This window comes from Eublepharis macularius, chromosome 5 (genome assembly GCF_028583425.1).
Source record: "Eublepharis macularius isolate TG4126 chromosome 5, MPM_Emac_v1.0, whole genome shotgun sequence".
Taxonomy (NCBI): Eukaryota; Metazoa; Chordata; class Lepidosauria; order Squamata; family Eublepharidae; genus Eublepharis; species Eublepharis macularius.
This window is the reverse complement of record NC_072794.1, coordinates 37,574,514-37,596,516: the sequence shown is the minus strand read 5'-3', so window position 1 is coordinate 37,596,516 and position 22,003 is coordinate 37,574,514. Positions and strand designations below refer to the sequence as shown.

Below are 22,003 nucleotides of genomic sequence, written 5' to 3'. Positions count from 1 at the left end.
TGATTTTTTTTTTAAAGAAAGGTTTTGTAGGTTGGCAATGTAACCTATTTACACACTTCCAGGATAATTCGGTATACAAATTAACATCCTTACACATTCTTTCTTTGATTGGTTTTTAAAGTGAGGAATAAGCAATTTATATGCTGTGTAGTTGATTATACCAGTCATACTTATTATTAAACCCTGTCATTGCTGAATTATTGAATGAAACCCATGTTTAATATTTTAAGAATTGCCATGCGTTACACGATATCCCTGCCATACTCCCTGCAGTAAAAAGGCTGAGTAATTGACATATGCTGACTCTGAGACTGGAAGCATGACTTGAATGGTAAATATTTAAAGAAAGGAAACTCTCCCGTCCTGCTGTCAATTGTCTGCAAACAGCTTAATTTGGAAAATGTAGTCTCCGTGTTTGAGTAATTCTCTTTCCTTTGCTTTTATTTCAACATTTGTACTTTATTTTCTAATATAATATTACTGTAGCCTATACAGGACATCCTCTTGATTCATATTGAAAGTGGTTTCCTACAATATGGTAACACAGAAAAATATGTCTAGGTTACTCAACTGTTCTTAACGCAACAAAAGAAGTATTAAGGGGACAAACCAGTGTCATGCATACCTCATCTTTTCCTCTGTCTTCTGTTTATGCTATAAGAGCCCCCCGCAGCCAAGCTCTCTCCCGCTTTTGTTTATTTTAGTGCATTTCATTATTCTCCATCTTATCCTCACAACAATCCTGTGAGGTAAGTCAACCATGTTAGCCAGCCTTTTGAATGCAAGTGCAGAATAAATATTAATTGTACCTTAAGATATTTTCCAGGCACTACCACCACAACAATAAATCATTCCTTAGGGCCAAACTAGACACACCTTCATCTACAGGTCTGACCTGTGGACGCTGACACCATTTTAAAAAATGCTAGAGAGCCCAATCCTGATTTTGGCACTTTAAAACATGGGGAAGGAAGAAATAAGAGCTCTGTGCTGCAAGTCCTCACAGCATTTTAAAATCCCTTTTAAAAAGTGTTGATATCCATGGGTCAGACTTGTGGATGCCCTCTTATCTAGTTTGGCCTCAGAGAAAATAAAATTAAACATTTGTTCAATTTGCAGCATTGAGTCCCTACTGTTCTTCACCCCCAACCTATTTACCTATTGAGGTAAGTAGGTTATCTAAGGGCCAAGCTAGAAAAGACGAATTACACTTGAATGGCAAGTGAACAAACATGTATTCCTCCCTGTTCACTTGCACTCTACTTGTGCTCCACTCAGTCGAATGGAGTGCAAGTGGAGCACAAGTGAACAGGAAGGAATACATGTTAGGGCCAAGCTACAAGTGACGAATGACACGTGAACGGCAAATGAAGAGACTCACAGAGCGCAAGTGAACAGGGAGGAATACACGTTAGTCTCTTCACTTGCCTTTCAAGTATCATTCATCACTTGTAGCTTGGCTCTGATTCTGTTCACTTGCCATTCAAGTGTAATTCGTCACTTCTAGCTTGGCCTATAGCTCCACCTTTATCCGTTCCTATTCAGAATTCAGAGCATGTAGCAGACTTTGTATCTGTTTAAACCTATATAGTTGGCTGCAATTCTACACATGCTTGGGAGTAAACGTCATACCCATTGGACTCAGAGGGACTTTCTTTTGAGTCAGGGTGCATAAATCAGGCAATATGTACACTCCAAACACTGTATAGTCCATTCAGAGATATGAAAGGCAAATGCTGGTTTCCATATCTTAGTGATACTCTCTGCTATCGCACTGTAGGGTGCCCAACAAAAGATCCTGAGTTACATTAGTTATACTTAACTAGATAAGCTCTCCAGAGCTCCCACTGGTTCATCAGCACAATGTGAGCAGGTTGCATTCTTGAGATAGGAGGAGAAAATTACTCCTTAACCCAGATGCTGTTGTCTACCAAAGACAAGAGGAAGCTCTGATCTCCAGTTCACTGGTAGACCAAAATGCACCCTTTTTACATTCTCCCATACAAGTTAGCGGGCAATAACTCATTTCTCTCAAGGACTATACTTGGAGAAAATTTTGAACGAAATGCCTTTCGGAGACTGACAGACTTAAACAGCATTTCAGGATCTTCTGTTCTGTCCCACCCAGATAATGTATATGTTTTTCTGAATGTCATTTTTTAAATTGTGTATTATTTCTCTCTTTTTATTGTATTCTTGTGTGGGAAGGAAATTTCAATACACTATTGATAAAAAGAGCACTTCAGCACCAGGGTGGCTTTTGTATTCTGATAACTTGTATGCTTGTGATGGAAAAAGGAGATAGGAAAATATACACCAGCGTATTAGCGTTCCTCAGCCTCTGCCCACTTTATGTTCTCCATCATTTGCAATCCAAAGTTTTGCTTCACTTATTCTCTTATTCTATAACAGAATGGCTTGTGCTGGCCTTATTCCATCTTTCTCCTCTGAATTAAACAGGTAAAGGTAGTCCCCTGTGCAAGTCACTGAGTCATTACTGACCCGGGGGGGGGGGGGGAGTCGCATCACGATGTTTTCTTGGCAGACTTTTTACAGTGTGGTTTGCCGTTGACTTCCTCAGTCACGTACACTTTACCCCCAGGAAACTGGGTACTCATTTTACTGTTCTCGGAAGGATGGAAGGCTGAGTCAACCTTGAGCCAGCTACCTGAACTTGGCTTCTGCCATGATCAAACTCAGGTCGTGAGCAGAGATTGGGTTGCAGTACTGCAGCTTACCACTCTGCTTCCCGGGGCTTTTCAGGGTTCAGATAGCTGGGTTCAGACCTTTACCTTTTTTACCTCTGAATTAGAAAGGACAACACTGAATATGAATATTTTTGCATACAGCACTTTCAAGAATATTAGTTGAATCACTTTACAATAAGTAAAGCATTGGTCTACTGTCAGCCCTCAGGACATATATAGTCCCAGAAGCTTTACTTTCATCTACACCCCAAAAATATTTTCAAATTGCAAGTACAGAATCCGTATATAATCTCCTGTCTCCAGTTTGGATTTTATATCTAATAAGTTGAGTTAATATGTTATGTTCAAGAGCACATGCTCCATAACAGTGAAGCCCTTATTGCTAGAGATTGCCTGTTCCTTCAGTATAGACATTTTGGTCTGTGAAGCTTCAAAGCTATTAAGATAATTATTTTGCAGCTGAGCACTAATGTCCTCAGACCATGATCTGGAGGGTGGAGAAGCTCCTAAGACAAAAAAAAAAAGTTGTTGATCATCACTGCCAAATAAAACTAGATACAAAAGGCTTGAGGATCAGATTGTTAACAGATAACAGTGGAGAAAATTCCATCAGAATCTGAAGGTACACTAGCATAAGTGACTTGAGACAATGACCTTCAGTCAGTATCACTGTAATCTGAAAGTCGTAGACTCCAACAGAGATTGATTCTTCACAGCCAGATGGCAAAATCTGGCTGGGCATCTTTAAATTCATTGAAAGTAAATGAGCGTGATCTCCTTCGAAGTGCAGAGTAGCCCAGAGGTCTGCCATTGAGCAAATCTAAGTAAAGGTTGGACCTCAAGAAGCGTGGGTAACTGTCTTGCTCCATTAGTGTGTAGATTTTGGTCTGTGCAGCATCAAAGCTGTTGATTGTAGGGCAACTGATGTTCTGGTTGGCACATTCTTTGGTGTTAAAGTCAAGGTTGACCTAGAGAACAAGAAGGAAAATCATCTTGCATGGTAACACAAAAATGATGGCCTATGGTTTTAAAAACAATTCATTCAGTTATGTCTTATTCATCAAGTTCTGTGGAGGTATATAAATTGGAACTTGATCAATATCCCTCACGTTGGTAGAAAGTGCCATCAAGTTGCAGATGACAAATGACAACCCTAATAGGGGCCGATTCCAGACGGCCCCCCGCTTTGTGAAACGTCGCACATCGTCACGCGTCGTCGCGCAGAAAACGCGAAATATCACGTTTTCTCGCGCGAGTTTTGCGCGATGTCGCGCAAAACTCGCGCAAGAAAACGTGATATTTCGCGTTTTCTGCGCGACGACGCGTGACGACGCGCGACGTTTCGCAAAGCGGGGGGCCGTCTGGAATCAGCCAGGGTTTTGCCTCCTTCTGCATTAATGACCCTGGTCTTCCTTGGAGTTCTTTCATCCAAGGATTAATCAGGACAGATTCTGCTTAGCCACAGTATATGATATGTCAAAATATTCTTTCTTTGAACCTTTAGGATGATGTATGAAAAAAAAATATGATCAGAGGATTTAAACAGACTCACCTGTAAGGTGGAACTATTCATTAAACTTATACCATTGTTTAAAAATATTTATCTTTAAAACAGTCCTGAGAAGGTACTTATAAATTTTATGTAGGGAACTTTTTAATGCCCTTTAATTCTTGCCATTTACAGCCCTCCCTTCTAAGTACTGGGTAAGAACCTTGACTGTGATTGCTGATTTTCAGGCAGGACATTACTGGTTCAGGATTCAAATCCATGCATTTTTGTAGTGTGTGTCTGTGTGTGTGTATGTGTTTGTGTGTGTGTGTGTGACAGATTGCATATTTTGAAGAAGCCTGCAAGGGCTGTTTACACACACATTTGCAGGACTGTTAAGAGTTAATTCCTCTTAGAGTCTGAGAGCTTTGAGTGGCAGGTTACTCCAAAACCATCTGATTAGGTAGTCTAAGGGCCAAGCTACACATGACGAATGACACTTGAACGGCAAGTGTATTTCTCCCTGTTCACTTGCCCTCCATTCAATCCACTTGCCATTCAAGTGTCATTCGTCATGTGTAGCTTGGCCCTAAGCTGAGAGAGGAAGGTTTTGAGTTCTGGAAGAGAGATTCTGTGAGGGGGGTTGAGAGACAAGAGTCCTGAAGGAAAGCAGTTTTCAACACTGGCAGGAGAACTGGGAAAATTGGTAGGAGGTTTGGGTAGTAAGTGCAAACTCCCAAACGGGCCAAAAAGAAAGGAGTAGATCTTCTAAAGGAGAAGAGATTGTCCTCCCCAGTTGAAACAAGGAGATAACTCTAGAGAGAGGAGAAATCCCTGGTAGGGTGTGGTGGATAACTGCCTGAGGAGACATCCAGATTCAGTTGAAGACTGAAGGAAAGCACTGGTGTGTGCAGAGAAGGGGCATGGGATACTAAAAAGACGGTACCAGCCTTCCTAACTCCAGAAGTGAAGGAGAATACTGAAAAGAAAATATACTCAAGTGCTTGGGGGAAAAAACAAGGGAAACAAAGCCTAGCAACAGAAGCTTTCAGTAACAGAGAAGAGCCTAAAAACTGAAGTCTGTGCATGTTAGGAATGTTACCTCAGTGACCTAGATGTATATATGGTGAATTTTACATCAAAAAGCATCAGCTCCTGACTTCACCTAACCTATCCCCATTAATGTGAATAAACTCCTTGTTTTTTTTTTTTTTAGTTTAAAAAATGCCTCTGGTGCCATTTCTGTGGTTTAAGGACAACAGAACATCTTAGGGGGTCTGAACATTTGGAGCCATTATTTTCAGTGGGAAGCTAATAAGAGGGACTAGAGTGGCTGTTTTTAAAGATAATAGCTCTAAATTTGCACAGAACATTGTCTTCCTTCTAATCTAAAAATGCTCACCCCCTAAGTTTCAAGCAGAATGGACAAAAGGATTTGATTTTACAGATCCCTGAAGTAGGTCTCAGTGTGGGCACACTTGTCTCCACTGATTCCGAGAGCCCAGCTGGAGAGTTCCACCAGCCAGCAGCATTTTTTAAAAAAATCCTGTCTGTATCCGTTTTTTAACTTAATATTACAGTGACTGACAACATTATTTTACCTTTCTGCTGCAAATTCTGCATGTGCTATCCCTCCTTCTTGTTATCCATTGTTTCCTTTCCCAAAGTAAGGAAGGCTTCCTTTGCAGAAGACCTCCCCCCTGCTCCATCGTTGCAATCTTTGAAAATAGTTTTTCCCCCCCAAAACACTAGAGCATATGTGAGTATGTGATCGCATGTGATAAATCAAGACACATGTCTTCACACTGGGCATACACTGTAGGGGTACCAATTAGTACTACTACTATTTAAGGAATTCCAGAGAGAATAGGAGGCAGTGGCGGAAAAGGGCTGGGCATGGTAGTTAAGGGTTAAGCTACATGATATGCTTGTTTATCAGTTGTCTGTGAGTTCACTGCTTTGATCAGAATCACATGACAACTCCAAAAACTTCACTCAAAAGCCATAGAACCTGATTTTGCTTGATAACAGCAGGACCTTCCACAAAGCAGGGGGAGAAAATGACAGCTCTACAGGGGCTTGTGAGACCCTACAGGTGGGGCTTGGCAATTCACTTGACAATTTAAACTCAGGAGCTGAAGGTGTTCTGTATTGTGAGAAGGATTGTAGCAACATGATTTGCTCAACCTTACTGGCTTTTGACCATGGCATCTATCTGGATCACCTGTGTAGGCTTGGGGTTGGAGGTACTGTGTGTTATCAAGGTTCTGCTTCTTTCTCTGTAAGGTACCCAGAGAGTAGTATTGTGAAACTACTAGTGAGAGAATGTGATACACAAACATCCAGAAACCCCTCCATCCATTAATCCAGGAGTACATCTTCAGCTGAGGACCTCTCTCCAGCAGCTGTGATTGCTAGGTCAGGGAAGAAAAGGCAGGAAACAGCCAGGCACTGTTTCTTCTTGCATGGAACCATAACAGCAAGAACTGCACTTATATACCACTCTTCTAGACAGATTAGTGCCCCACTCAGAGTGGTGAACAAATCCGGCACTCCAGGCAGCAGCTTGCTGCGTTCAGCCTGGGGCCGTAATTTGCAGGCTTGTGGGAGGGAGACAGACCCCCTCCCTCCATCCGGGCATTCTGGCCGGGGGCGGAGCCAGACGCCTTAGAGGCTGCTCTGCCGTCCCGGCCAGCAGTCGCGTTCTTCGCTCGAAGGGAAAGCAACGTGCTCTCCCTGAGCGAGCGACTGGGCCACCATCCCGAGCGCGGGAGTGGGCGACGGACAGACGGTCTGGTCGGGCGGCTGCGCGGCCGCGAGCTCTGAGCCGCACCCAGCGTGAGGAGGCCCGCGGCACCGCGGCGGAGGACAAGCGGCTGGTTCAGCGTGCGCACCGCGCCGCAGCCGCTGTGCAGCCAGAGGCTTCTGGCGGCAGGTTGTGTCCCCGGGTCGGGGGTGGGTGCGTTTGCCCCCGTTGTTCTGGGCTGCCGTGTGGCGTAGTTTTTCTTACACGCACCTAGCGTGAGGAGGCCCGCGGCGTCGCGGCGGAGGACGAGCGACTGGTTCAGCGTGCGCACCGCGCCGCAGCCGCTGTGCAGCCAGAGGCTTCTGGCGGCAGGTTGTGCCCCCGGGTCGGGGGTGGGTGCGTTTGCCCCCGTTGTTCTGGGCTGCCGTGTTGCGCAGTTTTTCTTACAATGGCGCAGTGGGACGGCTCTCCTACGGGGCTTCCCCGGGACACCCTTCTATCTCCGCCCCCCCCCCTGGCCTCGGCCTTTAGTAGCCCGGCTGGCCTGTTAGGGGTTTTTTAGCCTTCCTTAGGCTATTTGCCCCTCGTTGGGCTTCAGCTTTGCTGTATTTGCCTGGGGGCGGTGGCCGTTTGGCGGCCATTTTGGAGCTTGGGGTGGAGCGGCCATTTTGTGGTCTCGAGTAAGGCAGTTGGTACGTTTGTGCCTGTGCCATTAGCCACTGCTGTCCTTGTAAGGGCAATTTGCGGGGCTTTTAGCCCTCACGGAGTGCACTGTGTCTTGTTGGTTGGATAATAATAACATATTTCCTTTTGTTTGGAGTAGGTCGGTGGAGGAATGCCGCCTAAGAAAGGAAGTGGCCCATCTAAGGGCAAGCAGCCTGCTAAGCGGGCTGCTTCCAAACGGCCTCATCCCCCGGCTCTGTCTTCTTCTGAGGATGAAGACGGTGGTCCTAGCCGGCAGGAGATTTTGGCCCGGCTGGCTGCTCTGGAACACGCACGTGGGGGTGCGCTGTCTGGTGGATCGGGGGCCAGGGTTCGGCGGCCCACTGAGAAGGCTTCTACTGCCGCCTTTCAGAGGGAAGTTATGATGCGTCTTTCTGCTTTGGAGTCCACAGCTATTCCAGAGGGCGGTATGACCAGCGACACTCCCGCAGAACCCAGGACTTCTGAGGAGGTTCCCCCAGAGGAAGTGTGCGAAGCTGTAGAACCAGGACCTGTTGCCATTGCTGTGGACCCAACCACTCAGGAGGGTAAGTCTTCCTTGCCTGCGCAAGGGTGCACCTGGCCTTGGGGGCCCTGGGGTCAGTTGGCTGCCTCCGGGCCTCCAGGCTCTACACCGACACCAGCTTTGCATACACCACAGGTCTGGGTACCTCCTGTCGGGGCCAGTTGGCAGGGCTATGCTGGTCCTTCAGCTGGTCAGCAGCAGTCCCCTGTGGCTGATCCATTTGGGAGCCTTCAGGCGGCAGGTTGGCCTTATGGTCACGGCCAACAGTGGGCTTTCCCCCCCTATGGCTCCTCTCCTTACGGCTTTGTCCCATATAGAGCCTTGCCATTTGGTGACACCGCTCTCCCCTTGGGTGATCACCTGACACAGGCCACTAGGGATAAGATTATAAAGGGGGAGTATGTCGATGTCTTCACCCTTCTCTTCAGGGAACTGGAGAAGAAGGACAAGGAAGACTTAGACGAACAGGATAAGGAAAAGATCAGGCGTAGGCGCGTTGATAGGAGTTGGTCCAATTGGTTGCCTGGATTCCTCATATACGCGGGCGTGTTGGCAAGGGCGCACCCTTGGAGGGCAGCGCCACTTTTCCAATACCTGAATATTATTTATCGGGGTTACTCGGACTTTGTGGGGCCAGCTTGGCTCCAATACGACGAGGAATTTAGAATGCGGGCCGCATTGAACCCCAGTTTGCCGTGGGACCAAATTCAGCAGCAGCTTTGGCTGCAAGTGATGTCCCCTGCCAAGCCAAATGCTGGGGACCGTTCGGATAGCGGCCATTTGATTCAGCGCCCCCAGGCTACGCCCAGCACCCGCGGTTCCACGGGGCAGCAGGTTCAATTCCGGCTGCTCTGCTGGGATTTCACTTCTAAGGGTGTGTGCAGTAGGAAGGCCTGCAAGTACAGGCATGAGTGCCCCGCCTGCGGGGGACCTCATTCATACGCAGCCTGTCCTAAGGCCAGGCAAGGGGGCGGTGGTAAGCGCTTCGGGGGTGGCAACACCCAGCATACTGTTGGAAAAGGGCCCCAGCCCGGTAAACCTGAAAATTCTTGAGCGCTTGTTGCGGCTTTACCCCAGGCGTCAGGACGCTGAATATTTGGTTTCTGGTTTCCGTTTTGGTTTTCGTATTCCTTTTCAGGGCGAAAGGGCACCTTTCATGTCTGCCAATTTACGTTCTGTGGCTGGCATGGAAGAGGTGGTCCGAGTTAAGATTGCCAAAGAATGCACGGAGGGACGGGTCCTTGGTCCATTTGATTCTCCCCCCGTTCCATGTTTGCAAGTTTCGCCATTAGGTGTTGTTCCCAAAAAGGCGGCTGGTGAGTTTCGCCTTATTCATCATTTGTCATTCCCCAGGGGTGGCTCGGTGAATGATGCCATCCCTGAGGGACTTTGTACCGTGCATTATACGTCCTTTGACCAGGCGGTCAAGGTGATTCGACGGTGCGGCGTTGGGGCGGAGCTCGCGAAGTGCGATATTAAATCGGCCTTTCGCTTGCTCCCTGTTCACCCTGAAGACTTCGAGCTTCTGGGGTTTTCTTTTGAGGGCAAGTACTATATGGACAGGGCCCTCCCCATGGGATGCTCGATTTCCTGTGCGGCATTTGAGCGCTTCAGTTCCTTTTTGGAATGGGAGTTGCGGCGCTGATTCTCTTGCCCGAACACCTGTCATTATTTAGATGATTTTTTATTCGTTGGGCCGGCTGGCACTGGGCAGTGTGCCCAGCTGTTGGAGGGCTTTGTTTCTCTTGCAGGGGAGCTGGGTGTTCCCCTGGCACATGAGAAGACGGAGGGCCCTTCTCAGGTGTTGACCTTTCTGGGCATTGAGTTGGATACCGTCCAGCAATCATTGAGGCTCCCCATGGATAAGGTTGAAGATTTGCGACGCAGGCTTGCAGACTTTCGTGGGAAGAGCAAGGTTTCCCTTCTCGAGTTACAGCAGTTGCTGGGACACTTGAACTTTGCCTGCAAGGCGGTCGCCCCTGGTAGGGCGTTTTTGCGCCGCCTATGTGCTGCTATGGGTTCCTTGCGGTTACCCCATCACAAAATGAGGGTTAGTAAGGGTTTGCGGGATGACCTTGCGGTATGGCAGGCGTTTTTGGCCTCCTTTAATGGAGTGTCCTTTTGGAGGGAAGACCTCTTATTGGAAGCAGAACTTCAGGTTGCTTCAGATGCTGCTGGAACCTTGGGCTTTGGTGTATATTTTCGTGGACATTGGTGCGCTGAACAATGGCCGGCTGACTGGTTAGATCGAGGTTTGTCTAAGGACTTAACATTTCTGGAGTTTTTCCCTTTATTGGTGGCCATGTGGATCTGGGGTAAGGAGTTAGCAAACCGCACAGTCCACTTTTGGTGCGACAACCTGGCGGTGGTACATGTGGTAAACTCCTTGTCATCAAGGTCTCCAAGGGTCATGGGGCTGGTGCGCCCCTTCACTTTGAAATGCTTACAGTTGAATATTTTATTTTGGGCTAAGCACGTTCCGGGAATTTTGAATGGGGTGGCAGACGCTCTGTCTCGCCAACAGATGGGGCGTTTCTGGCACCTCGCTCCGGAAGCAGATCGGTTACCTGTGCAGATGCCCAAGGAGCTCTGGGAGCTTGGAAGGCTGAAGCGGAACGGGCGATCCAGCTAGCCATTGCCCCTAGCACTCGGCGGGCATATCAACGTGCGGTAGGGCAGTTTACTGATTTTCGGCAGGCGGCCGGTCTGCAGGAGCTCTGGCCTGTTCCCGTGGATCATTTGATGCACTTTTGTGTGGTGCAACGGGGCAGGGGCCTTTCCGTTAAGTCCATTAGGGGTCAGCTGTCGGCTTTGGCATTTATCTGCAAGGCCCGTGGTTTGCCGGAAGTCACTAGTGATTTCCGCATACGCAAAATGTTGGAAGGTTGGTCGAGGGAGACCAGTGGGCCCAGGGACCTGCGCCAGCCCATTTCCCCATCTGTGTTGAAGGGACTTGGGGCAGCTTGGGAGGCGGTGTGCTCCTCCGATTATGAGCGGCTGCTTTTCCATGCGGCTGCACTGGTGGCCTTCTTCGGGGCCCTGAGGGTCAGTGAGTTGGTAGCCCAATCTCGTAAGGACTTGTCCAGTAGGGCATTGTTGGCGTCTGACGTTGCTTTTGTTGGGGATAAAGTATCCATCAGGATACGGAGGTCTAAGACTGATCAGCGGCAGAAAGGGACTTCGCTGTTGTTGGGTCCTTGTGATGATTCTGACCTTTGCCCAGTCCAGGCACTCAGGAACTATGTTGGAGTACGTGGCGCATGTGAGGGTTTTCTTTTTAGGCATGCTGATCAGTCCCCGTTGACGCGGTATCAATTTTGGGCTGTCACTGAGCGGGCCCTTGGACAGATAGGGCTTTCTGGGGTTAAATTCGGAACCCATTCATTTAGAATTGGGGCGGCCTCTACGGCAGCTGCGATGGGTTACTCCTCAGGTGCTATTCGTAGGGTTGGCAGGTGGCGGTCCAGGGCTTTTAAGAGTTATATCCGGCCCCTCATGCAATTTTGACCGGTTACTAACTGTTCTTTCCGTAGGTGCGGCACCGGGCACTGGAAAGCGCAGGATCCTGATATGCGGGCACAGCATGATTTTCTGGGCTGCCCATCAAGCCAGGAGAACTGAAATCGGATCTCAGCTGGGGCTCAGTGCTGTGGCCATTGTTGAGTGGCGGGGTCGGCGCGGCCTTCGTTGGCCTGGCCTACTACCACTCTTGTTTGGGGGCAGGACGGGTCCTCCTCCGGATATTTTGGTAATCCACCTCGGTGGAAACGACCTGGGGTTCGTGCAGGGGAAAGCCCTGTCTCTGCAGGCGACCGATGACCTCCGGCTGATAGCTAGCCGTTGGCCTGGTGTCCTGATTTTTTGGTCGGAAATTCTTCAACGTCGGGTCTGGAGGGAAGCTTTAGACCCCCGGGCCATTGAGGGGGCGCGTCGCAAGGCGAATAGGGCCATGAAAAAGCCTCTGGGGACTGGCTTGGGGATTTATTTGCCACATCCACGTATTAAGGCCGAATTTGCCCATCTTTACAGAGATGATGGAGTTCATTTGTCTCCTGAAGGCAATGAAATTTTCTTAGATGACTTCCGGCAAGGGCTTAGGTTGGCCTTAAGCCACCTGTGGGGTGCGAGGGTCTAAGCAGAGGCTTGACCCTTGCAGTGGCAGGAGTTTTGGGTAATAGGGAGCGGGCCGGTGAGCACCCAGAGGCATTTCCCCGTAGGGGAAACAGGGTCTGCCAACAGTGTGGTATGCTTGTGACGGCTACCATTGCACAGGCAGACGCCTGCGGGGATCCCCAGGCACAAGTCCTTCCCTCATGCTGTATGGCTGGGGCGTTAGGAGCTTGATGGGGGGATCCAGTAGCCTAGCTGGCCGGGAGGCAGCCATTCCTTGAATGGCCTAATCCCGGGGCCGTGGGGCTCGCCCAGGCAGGTCAAGGCGGAGGTCCAGAGTGGACCCCGTGGCTTGACCTGTACCGCTTAGTTTGCCCTTGCCGTTGTTTATGTTATGTTATTCAATAAACAGCCATTTAGTTCCAAGCCTGTGTCTGTCTCTTCATTCCCACTAAGTTTGCAATCCAGCACTCCAGGCAGCAGCTTGCTGCGTTCAGCCTGGGGCCGTAATTTGCAGGCTTGTGGGAGGGAGACAGACCCCCTCCCTCCATCCGGGCATTCTGGCCGGGGGCGGAGCCAGACGCCTTAGAGGCTGCTCTGCCGTCCCGGCCAGCAGTCGCGTTCTTCGCTCGGCCCACCCGCCTCACCCTGTTGCAGGGCAGGATTAGCCGGCTGCCATTTCCGGAGCCAGGTAGGAATTTTTTGCCCCTTGCCTGAATTGGCAATTGTGCGGGGGGGTTTTTCGCCTACCTTGCACTGCTGGCAGTGGTATGAGGCTTTGGCCGGGGTGGGCTGTTTGGGTTGCCCCTGGCAGGAGTTTTGGGTAATAGGGAGCGGGCCGGTGAGCACCCAGAGGCATTTCCCCGTAGGGGAAACAGGGTCTGCCAATAGTGCGGTATGCTTGTGACGGCTACCATTGCACAGGCAGACGCCTGCGGGGATCCCCAGACACAAGTCCTTCCCTCATGCTGTACGGCTGGGGCGTTAGGAGCTTGATGGGGGGATCCAGTAGCCTAGCTGGCCGGGAGGCAGCCATTCCTTGAATGGCCTAATCCCGGGGCTGTGGGGCTCGCCCAGGCAGGTCAAGGCGGAGGTCCAGAGTGGACCCCGTGGCTTGACCTGTACCGCTTAGTTTGCCCTTGACGTTGTTTATGTTATGTTATTCAATAAACGGCCATTTAGTTCCAAGCCTGTGTCTGTCTCTTCATTCCCACTAAGTTTGCAAATCAGTGTTGTTATTATCCCCACAAAACAGCTGGGGTGCTGTGGCTGAGAGGAGTGGCTTATCCAAGGCCATCTGCTGAACTCATGGATGTAGTGAGAGTTGAACCAACAGGGTGCTGATTCACAGCCCAACCACTTAACCACTATGCTACAGAGACAGAAGGAAATTGGATCATTTGTACCTCCCGATGGGTCTGGTTGAATTATGAGACAATAATGTAGGATGAAGTTGAAAGGAAGCAAAACATCTTCCATTGGGATTATTGGGGGGCTGGGGAAGGCTTATCCTGTACCTCAGTGGTTTCCCCCTATGAACCTCATTTATTTTGAGCAAGAGAACTGATTCTCTGCCATTTGCTTATGCAAGGAAAACCAACTAATTTACTAAGCGCAGCATCCAGAGAGTGGAAGGTAAAGGTAAAGGGTTAATGGTAAAGGGTTAAAAATGCCTAAAGGGTGAATGATTGGCAGATTGCCACCCCTCTCTGTGACTGACCAGTGAGAAGGTAACATTTGGTGCTGACAGAATTGTTGGGGGAGTTGAAGTTTGGAGTCTGACAAAGAAGGTCAGATTAGTAATCCCCTGTGTTAGGAAAAAGGGAAAGTTTGCCCAAACTGGGACAAGCTTTAGGTTGAAAGAAGACTTTTAGTTAAAGGACGTAAGTGTGAATACCAGAACTAATTTTACACAGACAAGATAGAAGTGGGAGTGTGTTGTTGGCAGAGGAAGTGGGTAGTGAAAGGAGACTCCCCTTCAGCCAAGTGATTAGGATTATGTCTTTTGGAGAAGAATAATTCCTGCCCAGTGTCTAAAAAGGGTTTTTTGACTGTTAGGGGACCCAGAGTCTGGTGTAAAGGGAAAAGAGTGCTGTGTTGAAGTCATAGATGCAGAGGAGTTAGCCGTGTTAGTCTGTAGTAGCAAAAACAAAAAGAGTCCAGTAGCACCTTTAAGACTAACCAACTTTATTGTAGCATAAGCTTTCGAGAATCACAGTTCTCTTCGTTCAGTGTTGAAGTCAGAATACCTAAGTTGAAATCTATGAAGAATCCTTGTTAATGTAAGTTAAGTCTGAAACTACAAGTCTCTCACTATTAGGAACTGTAAATATTTCAAACTAAGCTACAAGAAGATGATTGTGCTTAATACCTTTGAAGTATTCTGTTCTACAATCAAAATTTACCTAAGCTTTTCTTTCATTGCCTACCTATATACCAACCCCGCCTGTTTAATAAACCTGCTGTTTCATTTGGAACTTTACTCAGCCTCTAATGCCATTTCATTTTAAAATAGATGTGGGGTCCTGCTTCTCCCCTTCCAAGCATTTGGACTGGGATATAAGCCAAAGATATATGTGTGTTAAGTGTGGAACAAATAGAACTTTAAAGTATTCACAAAGACATGCTTCCAGAGGCTGCCCACCCACAGCAAGCAATCTTGACAGTTTTGGAGGGAAAATCTACCTCTCAGTGGGGGAGTGAGCGAGGCCTGTATGCCATACCATTCAAAGCCACTTTGAAGAAAAAACATCTGACACTGAGTGCACACTCTTGATTAGTACAGAGAAAGAGAATGTCAGTGAATGTGTACTCAACATGCACCTGATAGATGCATAGATGGTGCTTTGGACATACCTGGTTAATTATATATATAGACTAATAGCAACAAAGCCTGCTGTGAGGAAAAAATACAACGGGCTCTAGAAAGTGGAGAGTGGACAGGCAGACATTCGTCCTCCTCCATCACTGATTCCAGCTGGTGAAGGAGGGGGGTGGGCATTGTCATCTGCTCCACACCTGATCTGTCTGATCTTGGCCATGTGAAGGGGTGGTGGGCTTTGCTACCTGCTCCATATGTGATACATGCTGGGTACGGGGGGGGGGGGCATTGCCTCCTGTTCTGCACCTGACTATGGCTGGGTAAAGGGGGGCAGGCATTGCTGCTTGCTCTGAGACTGATCCCAGCTGGGTGAAGTGGAGTGAGCATTGCCACCTCCTCCCCGCTGAATGAAGGGAGGAACAGGCATTGCTTCCAGCTCCACGCCTGATCCTGACAGGTGAAAGTGGGCAGTGGGCTTTACTACCTGCTCTGGTCCTGATCCCAGCTGGGTGAAGGAGATGTGGGCATTGCCACCTGCTCTGCACCTGATTCTGTCAGGCTGAAGGGGGAGGCAGCCCTTGCTACATGCTTGGCTCCTGACTCCGGCAGGGTGAAGACAGGGTGGACATTGCCACCTGCTCAGTGGCTTATTCCCATAGGTTGAAGAGGATGGGCATTGCCACCTGCTTTGCTCCTTATCCCAACTGGGTGAAGGGAAGAAGGGCATTGCCTCCTGCTCTGCGCCTGATACAGGCCAGATGAAGGCACGAGGTGGGCATTGCCACCTGCTCCACTCCTGATCCCAAATGGGTGATGGCAGGGGGTGGGCATTGCCACCTGCTCCGCCACTAATAACAGCTGGATTAAGGCAGGAGAGGGCATTGCCACCTGCTCCACTCCTGATCCCAAATGGGTGATGGCAGGGGGTGGGCATTGCCACCTTCTCCGCCACTAATAACAGCTGGATTAAGGCAGGAGAGGGCATTGCCACCTGCACCACTGCTAGTACCAGCTGGGTTAAGGTGGGGGATGGGCATTGCCATATTCTCCGCTCCTAATACCAGCTGGGTTAAGGCAGGGGGCAGGCATTCCCACTTGCTCCACTCTTGAAACCAGCTGGCTGAAGGGGGAGTTGGACATTGCCACCTGCTCCACTCCTTATACCAGCTGGGTTAAGGTGGAGAGAGGGCATTGCCACTTGCTCTGCTCTTAATATCAACTGAGTTAAGGTGGGCAGTGGGCATTGCCACCTGCTCCGCTCCTAATATCAGCTGGGTTAAGGCGGAGAGAGGGCATTGCCACCTTCTCCGCTCCTAATACCAGCTGAGTTAAGTTGGGGAGGGGGCATTGCCACCTGCTCTGCTCTTAATATCAACTGAGTTAAGGTGGGCAGTGGGCATTGCCACCTGCTCAGCTCCTAATACCAACTGCGTTAAGTCAGGGAGGTGGGCATTGTCACCTGCTTCACTCCTAATACCAGCTGTGTTAAGGTGGGGGTGGGCATCGTCACTTGCTCCATTCCTTATACCAGCTGGATGAAGACAGGGGGTGGGCATTGTCACCTGCTTCATTCCTAATATCAGCTGGGTTAAGTTGGGTGGTAGGCATTGCCACCTGTCTCACTCCTAATACCAATTGGTTGAAAGCAGGAGGCGGGCATTGCCATCTGCTCCCATCCTGCTCCTGGCCTGGGCTTCATGGCTCATTTTCTGAAGGGACATGGTGCCTTGCCTAGGCTTCCCTCTATGGCAGCACCCTCTGGTGGTGCACCAGGGTATAAAGTGAGTTGTCTGAAATACACTTACTCAATTATATAGTAAGATGCTGAAAGGAGTCTCGTGGCACAGAGTGGTAAGCTGTAGTACTGCAGCCCAAGCTCTGCTCCCTAGCTGAGTTCGATCTTGGCAGAAGCTGGGTTCAGGTAGCCGGCTCAAAGTTGACTCAGCCTTCTATCCTTCCAAGGTTGGTAAAATCAGTACAAATGTACTCATTTGACTGGGCATTGTCACTTGCCTGGGAAATGTACTCCTTTGACTGGGGAAGGCAATGGCAAACCACCCCGTAACAAAAGTCTGCCAAGAAAACGTTGGGATGTGACATCCCCCATGGGTCAGTAATGACTTGGTGCTTGCCCAGGAGCAAGCACTTTTACCTTTTTTACTATGCTGAAACACAGAGGTGGATGCAGGTTCTGAGAAATGCTAAGATGTATTAATATACAAACCCTCCTTCTGCAACCATTCACATGTATATGTTGCCCATCATCGTGACAGACACTTAGCTAGCTAAATATAAACAAGTATTTGAACTGATATATCACCTGTGAGTATATTTGTTTATATGTGATATGTCACAGGTATGTCACTGTTAATACTGTTTTCTGGAACAAACCTGCAATCCATCTCTTTTTCTGCTTGGTGGGGTATGACTATTACTCTGAAAGCTGTGTTTAAATTGGTGATTTATTTTATTCATTTGGCTTATTTGTCAGGGCTTGCCACCGCTGCCACTGGGCGTGGCACTGGGCGGTCTGCTCCTGACATCATAGGGGGGCCAGGGATTCTGCAGGACCCTGCTCTGTGGAAGGAGGGGCGGTATACCTCACCCAGACTCCCTCTCAGTCCACTCGCTGGCCTGCTCAACCTGGCCTGCTTACCCTCTGCGTCCTCTTTCACTTCTTCCTCCCAGAGCTCTCCTCCAAACCTCCACGCTTGCATCGCACCGCTCTCACTCCACATCATCACTCCCTACTCACACCCACCACCACAGGGCTCTTCCCAGCCAGCTTTTATAGGGCTTCCTTCTACTGTCCCACCCCTCTTCCAGCCTGGTCTTGGGCTGCACCAAGCAGTCGCAGCTGGGGTAGCTGATCTGGCCCCACTGACCAGCACCAGCTGTGCCTTGTTCCCTGGCTGCCCAGCCTCCCTGCCTTGGCTGATTGCTGCAGGCCTGTCCAGCTGCAGTCCCCTGGCTAGCAGCCCGGCCTGCCTGGCTGAGCTGATGGCTGAAGGTGGGTCCAGCTGCGGCTCCTTGGCTGGTTGCCCAGGGCTTCCTGCAGAGTGCCTCCAATAGCCCCACCTGGAGTGGCTTGGCTTTTGGCAACTCCTGGGCCAGGCTACTATTTTCTAGCTGGGGCGTGGCTTTGGGTTGTTGGGGCTGCTGCTGCTTCTCCTCCTCAGGTAAGGTTTTTGGGTGGGTGACTGCTGGGCCCCCAACCCCTCTGCCCTTGCCCCCTTCTGCCTTGCTTAGTCCCCTTTCCTTCCCCAGGGGAGTGGGACTCGCTGACCTCCTTCTGTCTCCCCCTGCCTCCTGAGGCTCTGGGCCTTTGCCCCTTGCCCCTGGCACAGGAAGGTTCTGGCTCCATTTGCCCATGGGAGGGGTTGACCTGCTGTCCCCCGGCTGCCCCCTCTGCTTGCCAGTCAGACCGGTTGACCTATTGTCTGCTGGCTGACCAGTTGACCTGCTGTTCCCTCTTGTCAAGTCTGGGGGCTGGGGCTCAGACCCCGGACACACCCCCCCACTTGGCTTTGAGTTGTGGGGGTCCGGTTCAGCCTCGAACATGCGGGACATGAAGTCCGCGTCCACATGCCGTGCCCCCTGGCGGTATTTGATGGTGAATTGGAAGGGTAGGAGGGAGAGGTACCACCGCAGCACCCTGGGGTTGTGCGCCTTCATGCGATGGAGCCACTGCAGGGGTGCATGGTCTGTCAGCAGTACAAAGGGGTTGTTGGCCAGGTAGTACTGCAGGGCCCCCACCGCCCACTTGACCGCTAGGGCCTCCCGCTCCACTGTGGCATAGCGCTTCTCGGCGGGCTGGAGCTTCCGGCTTAGGAACAGAATTGGGACATCCACGCCATCCCGCTCCTGGGTCAGCACAGCCCCGAGGCCGGTGTCCGAGGCGTCTGTGGCCAGTGTGAAGGGCTGGTCAAAGTCCGGGTTCCATAGGGCCGTGGCATTGGAAAGGGCTAACCGCAGGTCCTTAAAAGCTGCCTCTAGTTCTGGGGTCCACCGGACTTGGTTGGGCAGCCCCTTCCTTAAGCTGTCCGTCAGGGGCGCCGCTCGGGAGGCAAAGTGGGGGATGAACCGCCCGTAATACCCCAGCAGTCCTAGGAATCGCCGAACCTGCTTCTTGGTCTTGGGCTGTGGGGCGTCGGCTATTGAGGCCACCTTGTCCGGTGGTGGCCTGACTCGTCCTCCCCCGACCACAAAGCCCAGGTATTGGAGTTCCTGGAACCCCAGGTGGCTCTTTTTTGGGTTCGCCCTTAGTCCAGCTCGTTGGAGGGCCCTTAAGACGGCTTCCAGGTGTTGGAGGTGGGTGGGCCAGTCGGGGCTGAAGATAATAATATCATCAATGTACGCCATGGCATACGCCCGGCACTCTCCCAGCACCTGGTCCACCAGCCGCTGAAAGGTGGCTGCTGCCCCATGCAGGCCAAACGGCATCTTCTTGAATTGGAAGAGGCCTTGGGGGGTGGCAAAGGCCGTCTTCTCCCGGTCCTCCGGCCGTACGGGCACCTGCCAGTAGCCCTTTGTTAAGTCCAGGGCCGACAGGTAGCGGGCGGACCCCAGGTGGTCCACCAGCACGTCTGCTCGGGGCATGGGGTAGGCGTCGAACTGGGCCACCTTATTCAGTTCACGATAGTCAATGCAAAACCGGGTGGTCCCATCTGGCTTGGGCACCAGGACTATCGGGCTCCTCCAGGCACTTCGTGAGGGTTCGATTACACCCAGCTGGAGCATCTCGTTTGTCTCCTTCTCCACTGCCTCCCACCGCTTCCTGGGGATGGGGCGCCAGGTAGCCCGGGCTGTCTGCCCCGGGCTGGTCGGGATGGCATGTTGAATAAGGCTGGTGCTGCCCGGCCTGCGGGAGAAGACCCCGGTAACCCGTGCACAGAGGTCTCGTAGCTGGGCCTGTTGAGCTGGATCGAGCTGGGGGTCTACCTTGGGCTCCTCGAACTCTGGGGCTTCGGAAGTCCATGGCAGCTCACTGTCAGGAAGCTCCAACGGGTCCTCAGCCACGCCACACTCCTCTTCTGGGCGCTCATGCCACCGCTTCAGGAGATTCACATGCAGGGTCCTCCGCCGACGCCGGCCAACCCCGCACTGGACTTCGTAAGTAGTGGGGCCCAGCACCCTCCGAATCGGGTAGGGGCCCCTCCATGGGTCCCCTTCCTCTCTGGGGAATACCGAGTGGTGCACCAGGACCTTCTCTCCCGCCTGGAAGGCCCTCATCCGTGCACCCCGGTCGTAGGTGGCTTTCTGCTTCGCCTGGGTGCGAGTCAGTCTGCGGTTCGCCTCGGCTTGGGACTGTTGCACCCGGTTACGGAGTTGGCTTATGTACTCCCGTGTGGTGGGCGCAGGGCTGCTGGCCTGGGGCGCCCAGCGTTCTGTCAGCCGGGAGAGCATCCCTCTTGGCTTGCGCCCATACAGCAGCTCGAATGGGCTGAAGCCAGTGGAGGCCTGCGGGGTCTCCCTGAGGGCAAACATGAGTGGGTCGATGTACAGGTCCCACTGATGAGGCTTCTCCCGTGTCATCTTCTTCAGGGCCTCTTTGATGGTCTGGTTCAGCCGCTCTGCCAAACCGTCTGTCTGAGGGTGATAAGCCGAGGTGAACATCTGCCGGATCCCCAAACTCTGGCAGAGTTGGCGCATGGCGGTGGCACGGAACGGGCCTCCTCGATCTGTCAAGATTTCATCCGGCAGCCCCACCATCGCGAAGAACTTGGACAGTGCCCGGACCACCCCCGGGGTCTGCATGGTCCTCAGCGGGATGACCTCAGGGAACCGTGTGGCGTAGTCCACAATCACCAGGGCAAAGCGGTGGCCCCGGGGTGTGCGTGGCAGCGGTCCGATGAAGTCCATCGCGATGCGTTGGAAGGGCGTCCCCATGACGGGTAGTGGGGAGAGGGGGGCCTTCGGTGGGCGGCGGGCTGCCACCCGCTGGCAGGTGGGACACGAGCGGCAGTGGGCCTTCACGTCGGCATTCACGGAGGGCCAGTAGAACTGCTCAAGGATCTTCTTCAGGGTCTTGTGGTGCCCCAGATGCCCGGCCCACGCATGCTCATGGGCCGTGCGGAGGACTTCGGCCCGGTAGGCAGTCGGCACCAATAGCTGGCGGACCTCCCCCTGGCCACTTGGGGCGCGAGCTATGCGAACCCAAACCCCTCCTTGCTTCTCGATGCGCGGGAGCCGTTGGGACCTCCGCTCATCCCGCACTAGCTCCTCCTCACGAGCTGCCGTCTCTCGTAAGCGCTGCAAGGACTCATCTGCCCCTTGGGCGTCACAGAATGGGCGATCGGCCGGGGGCCCAGCTGGGTCTCCAGTCCGTGGTTCTGCTCCTGGTCTGGTGGAGGGACCCTCTCCCGGGTCGTCGGCCTCCTCCACTTGCAGAGCGGTGGCAACTTGGGGGTCTGTCAATTCCCCTGCCGCCTTCAGCCGAGACCCGGCGATCCCTGGGGTGTCTCCTCCCAATTTCTTCGCTGCCTGCTGGAGGAGCCTGAAGAACCCCGGGGCATCTCTTCCCAGCAGCATTGGCACGGGTAGGTGAGCCAACTGGGCAACTTCCATTTGGTGGCAGACCCCTAGGTACTCTATCGTGATTAGGGCCGTAGGGTACGGCTGGGTGCGGCCCATCACATCCGTCACCGGTATCCAGCGGTGCACTGGGGTAGCAGCTGGGAGGAGCTGGGGCCGAATTGCTGAGACTGCACTCCCAGAGTCTAACAGGGCTTGTAGGATCAGCCGGCCTATCTTCACGGTGGCGCATAGACTCTGCACCTGCTTGCCAGGCGGTGGGTTATTTTCCCAAACAAGGGCACAAACCCTTGGCAAGGCCTCTGTGAGCGCGCCGGCTTGCAACCACAGCTCCGCTGTCTGTGCTAGTTCCACTGGAGCGGCTGGG

General features: G+C 51.7%; 1 protein-coding gene across 1 annotated transcript in view; it reads right to left on the bottom strand.

The window, feature by feature from the left end:
- Positions 1 to 438: 438 nt before the first annotated feature.
- RGS18 (regulator of G protein signaling 18) overlaps positions 439 to 22,003 on the bottom strand; it is a 34,016-nt gene continuing 12,451 nt past the window's right edge. Inside the window, exon 5 of the mRNA XM_054981904.1 lies at positions 439 to 3,676. Within this exon, the coding sequence (XP_054837879.1) occupies positions 3,419 to 3,676 (258 nt within the window). The 3' untranslated portion in view covers positions 439 to 3,418. The remainder of the gene's footprint in view (positions 3,677 to 22,003) is intronic.